Below are 5,302 nucleotides of genomic sequence, written 5' to 3' on the forward strand. Positions count from 1 at the left end.
GTGTATACAACTTATAGGTAAGACCATAAACAATGAATATCATGATGAAACAATAACATGTTCAGATCTGAGATCATGGCACTCGGGCCCTAGTGACAAGCATTAAGCATAACAAGTTGCAACAATATCATAAAAGTACCAATTACGGACACTAGGCACTATGCCCTAACAATCTTATGCTATTACATGACCAATCTCATCCAATCCCTACCATCCCCTTCGGCCTACAGCGGGGGAATTACTCACACATGGATGGGGGAAACATTGCTGGTTGATGGAGAGGCGTTGGCGGTGATGGCGGTGATGATCTCCTCCAATTCCCCGTCCCGGCGGAGTGCCAGAACGGAGACTTCTGGCTCCCGCGACGGAGTTTCGCGATGTGGCGGCGTTCTGGAGGGTTTCTGGCGACTTCGACTTCTCTCCAGGCGTTTTTAGGTCGAGGCCGATAAGTAGTCCGAAGGAGGGCGTCGGAGGCCGGCCGAGGGGGCCACACCACAGGGCCGCGCGGGCCCCCCCTGGGCCGCGCCGCCCTATGGTGTGGGGCCCTCGGGCCTCCACTTCAATTGCCCTTCTGGCTCCGTTAGTTTCCTGGGAAAATAGGGCCTTCTGCATAAATTTCGAGGTTTTTCCCGAAAGTTGGATTTCTGCACAAAAACGAGACACCAGAGCAGTTCTGCTGAAAACAGCGTTAGTCCGTGTTAGTTGCATCCAAAATACACAAATTAGAGGCCAAACAATAGCAAAAGTGTTCGGGAAAGTAGATACGTTTTGGACGTATCAATGGTCAATAGCGGATATAAGTTCTTCTACCAGAACATCATTGATTCATCGTCGGATGAGAACTCCAACGATGACTTGTTCATTTTAGGGCGCTACTCATTCATGAGCACAATGTGGCGCAGATTCCAATGTTCTGTGGCTCTGTCATGGGAAGTACCGGGGCCTTGGACCTAATAAGAGAAGCCGGCCATTAGAAACTCTTCGTTGACTACTTCCACATCACCAAGGCACTGTACACTCCGACATTGTTCTGCCATCAGTTCCGGATGTCAAGACCGTTGTTTCGCCGTCTCATGGAATTTTTGGTGATCTGGTGGATGAGTATGTGCGGATGAGAGAGTCCACATGTTTATAATCAATGTACATATTATACAGAGCAGTAGTTGCTGTGTTTGTCGAAGAATATTTGAGAGAACCAAATGATGCGGACACAAGCCGTATGTTGTCAATCAACGCTTCTAGAGGGCTTACTGAGATGTTTGGTAGCATAGGCTAGTCACTGGAAGTAGAACAACTATTCATTTGATTGGCAGATCAAGTTCAAGGGACAGCCTGAATTATGCATGGTAATACTTGAAGTCGTGACTTCACATGATCTCTCGATTTGGCACTCTTTTTTTAGATAGCTGGTTTATATAATGACATCAACGTGCGTCAACGCTCTCCAATGTTCAATATGCTTGCAGAAGGCAAGTCACCTAATGTCCAGTTTGACGTCAATGGCCACCACTATGACAAGGGATACTATCTAGCTTATGCATCTATCCGCCTTGGGCTACATTTTTCAAGACAACGTGGAATCCTACCGACTAGAAATAATCAAGATTTTTTTGAAGAGAAAGAGGCTTCTAGGAAGGATGTGGAGCGGACATTTTGGTGTGCTCCAATCTCAATGGGCTATTGTTCGGCACCCCGCTCAAACATGGAGCATTTGGACCATGTGGGAGGTGATGACCTCTTGTGTGATCATGCACAACATGATTGTTGAGGGCGAACGTTGTGATTTACTGTTTGACCAAGAATGGGAAGGTCAGAGCAAGTTGGTTGAGCCCTAGGGTGGTCAGGCGATGTTCTAGGAGTTCCTCCATGTGCATCATGAAATAAGTGATCAATTAGTTCATAATTATCTTGAAAGTGATCCAATTCAGCACATGTAGAATCGTGTTGGAAACAAGGGAGAAACTCTCCCTAGGCACTTGTCTCATTTTGTTTGAATCTTGTTGACCTTTTATTTTATTTGTTTGAAAACTATGTTTCAATTTGTGGTGTAATAACAACTGCATGTTTGTGTGTTATTATATTTTTATTTATCGATAATTGAGATGTTTGTATTGCCATTTGTTTCCCAAAAAAAAGTTAATACTAGCCGCACACAAAAAAATAGCTTGTCGCGTTGGGTGCACCTTGCGACCCAAACATACATGAGGACAAGGGTGTGTCCATCTTTATCCCTGCAACCTCCCAAACGGACAAAATCTGACACGAAAGGAGTCCAATTGAGGTGGCAGCGGTGGAGATGTCCTAAGGGCTTGTTTGACTCAAAGTATTTTTAAAGAAATTTTGTAGGATAGTTACGTCTAGAAACTTTTTTCCTATAGAGATAACTTGATTTAAAGGATTGAACCCTCCAAAATTCCTGATTACTTTCCTATACTACTACTACAATCTCATAACATTTCTATCAAGAGTTGACCTCATGGATTTTTTTTTTTGAATGTGCGTATGAAATGTTTTTGCTTTGGTGCAACCAAACAATACTTATGCAGCTAATTTATGGGTTTTATTGTTATTTTTTTAGAATTCATGTCATGACATATTGTTTTCCACGTTTCTCTTATACTATCTCTTCTAGACAGTATTTAGTATCTAGGTACACTCAGATTTAGACAAATTTTATACATCTATTTATAGACGGAGGGAGGAGGGAGTATTATTAAATCTGCCGCAGACCGGCCGGCCATGACAATATGTGCAAATCGAAGCTAGGTTAACAGAAACCCAACCAATCAGCTATGACCAGGATCAGCAGCAGTCGGCCGGCCCGGCCGGCCCATGCACCGGCCATCACATGAGTAGTAGTAGCTAGGTAGCTGCACAGTAGTACGTGCGTAGGCGTGCAGGGCATGCTGCAGAGCAACATAGAGTTTCAGAGGCGGGCGCCACGGCCTGCCGGACGGGAGCACGACCACGAGCGCACGCGGCCGGAGACATTTCAACGCCCCTCAGCCACCAACACAACCTCTGCCAGCCAGCATATTCTCGATCTCGCCATTTATATACGTCCCCGCCCGCTCCTAGCTAGCTAGCCACCAGTAGTTACAAGTGTAAGCACCACGGGACAGAGAAAGTAAAAGTAGCCATCCTCACACAAACACCGCCCATATAAAAGACCAAAGCTTGCCAAAGACAGCAGCAGCGGCAGCTAGCATCCCGAGGTAGCAACTTCCAAGCAGATCGAAGCGCCGCCGCTCCCTCACAGTAGATCATGGCCGACCACTATAACCAGCTGGTCGGCGGCAGCAGCGGCGGCCACGGAGGGAGCCCTGAGCGCGGCGGCGGGTCGGAGGGGATCAAGGAGCAAGACCGCCTCCTCCCCATCGCCAACGTGGGCCGGATCATGAAGCAGATCCTGCCGCCCAACGCAAAGGTCTCCAAGGAGGCCAAGGAGACGATGCAGGAGTGCGTCTCCGAGTTCATCAGCTTCGTCACCGGCGAGGCCTCCGACAAGTGCCACAAGGAGAAGCGCAAGACCGTCAACGGCGACGACGTCTGCTGGGCCTTCTCCGCGCTCGGCTTCGACGACTACGTCGACCCCATGCGGAGGTACCTCCTCAAGTTCCGCGAGCTCGAGGGCGACCGCGCCGCGGCCGCAGCCTCTTCACGCGGCGGCGGCATGCCACCCGATGCCGGCGGCCACGCCTCCGGCTCCGGTGCGGGCGTCGGCGGTGCGTCAGGCGGTCATTTCATGTTCGACGCCCTGGATAGGAGCGATAACAACAACGCCGGTGGCTCCAGGCAGTTTTGAGTACTCCTCCACTATAGCCTGGTGAACCAGAATCAGGCACGCATCTTCTTGATTAATTGTTGCTCAAGAGCTACTTCTGCTACTAGCTATAGAATTTAATTACTCCCTCCCTCTCTCTTTGTGTCTGCATCTTAATTTAGAGAGGTCAGGCGACTAGTGGCAGGATAACTAGTGCCAGACTGCCAGTGGAGATTCAAGAGCTAGCAGTAGTTTTCTTTTTTCCTCTCTAGTTAATTAAATTATTCTGGCGTGTATTAATTATTGGAGATGAAACATCATGGAGAGGGTCACTAGGAGCGACAAGGATGGTGACGGCGACGCCATGGGGAAGTTGAAATTAACAGGTGAATGCACCAGCTGATGATCGATTCCTTCTCGTTTGGTTCCCAAATTATTATAGTGTTGTGTAGCAATTCTGCACACCCGAGGAAAATTTCAAGTTCATTGTTATTCAATTTCACTAGTTAATTAATATTCTACATCGGTTCTAAATTATTGATGTGCTTTAGGTTCCTGCTAGCTAGCTTAATTTGGATATATAGTACGTACTGGCTGCTTAGTCAGTTCGCACTCCTGATTCCAGACAAGCTGTATACCACGGGGATGTATTGTGGGGACATTTTCTTTTCAGCGCGTACTTGAAATTAACATGTGAATGCATGGATGATCTATTTGTTTGATCGGTTGTGCAAATTATAAAGTTTGCGTACGTGGAAATTTTGCACACCCAAGTTCTTTTTTCAAGTTTATTATTCTCTTGGGTAGTTAATTAAGATCCTAGATCGGTTCCAAATTATGTGTGTGCATAGGTTCTGCTAGCTAGGTTAATTTAGATATTATTGGCTTAGTCAACTCACACTCGTGCCAAGCTATCTCGCTCGTGCATATAATATGGAATGTTTTTAAAAGAATGGAATTTTGCGCAATAATTTGTTGGTTTTTCTGTTTTCTCGAGATAATGCGAAAGCTTCGTGCTGCAATGAATTGATAGCAAGAGAGTTTAGTTACATGCCTAGATGGGCAACGCTCATTCTCTTTGGCTACACCTGACAATACAACGCCACCTACAAGCTAGGATATCACAAGACCTGAATGTCTCGCTGCAACCGGCCCATTACATGAATTCTACCTTGATTGAGTCGATCAGACCTGCGAGGTCAGGTTGCTAGGAATGATTGCCTTCGTTTGTATAGTTCTCCTAGCTTTGTTGCTTCCTGTTAGTTAGTTTTCAGAGCTACTCTCTAGCTTTCTTTGTAACTTGAACCTCCTTTATAGTATATTATATAAATTAAAAATTACAGTGGGGAAACCTACTGTTCAGCTTCAAACAAAATTATATATATTGGTTTCTAATTCACAATACATAGGACATACATTAAACTTTGCGTTTCCTATGAAAATAAATATTTGACTAAATTTTGTAGAACATGAAAACACATCACTTGCACTGTTGCACGAACAAAATGCTTTGTGGATTATCAAAAATATTATAGGGAA

General features: G+C 45.7%; 1 protein-coding gene across 1 annotated transcript; it reads left to right on the forward strand.

Moving 5' to 3' along the window:
• Nucleotides 1-3,265: 3,265 nt before the first annotated feature.
• LOC124662477 (nuclear transcription factor Y subunit B-1-like) lies at nt 3,266-3,805 on the forward strand. The gene has a single exon (XM_047200312.1). It carries the CDS (start codon nt 3,266-3,268, stop codon nt 3,803-3,805), a length of 540 nt encoding a protein of 179 aa, XP_047056268.1.
• The last annotated feature ends 1,497 nt before the right edge of the window (nt 3,806-5,302 follow it).

The sequence above is a fragment of the Lolium rigidum genome, chromosome 6 (assembly GCF_022539505.1).
Source record: "Lolium rigidum isolate FL_2022 chromosome 6, APGP_CSIRO_Lrig_0.1, whole genome shotgun sequence".
NCBI lineage: Eukaryota > Viridiplantae > Streptophyta > Magnoliopsida > Poales > Poaceae > Lolium > Lolium rigidum.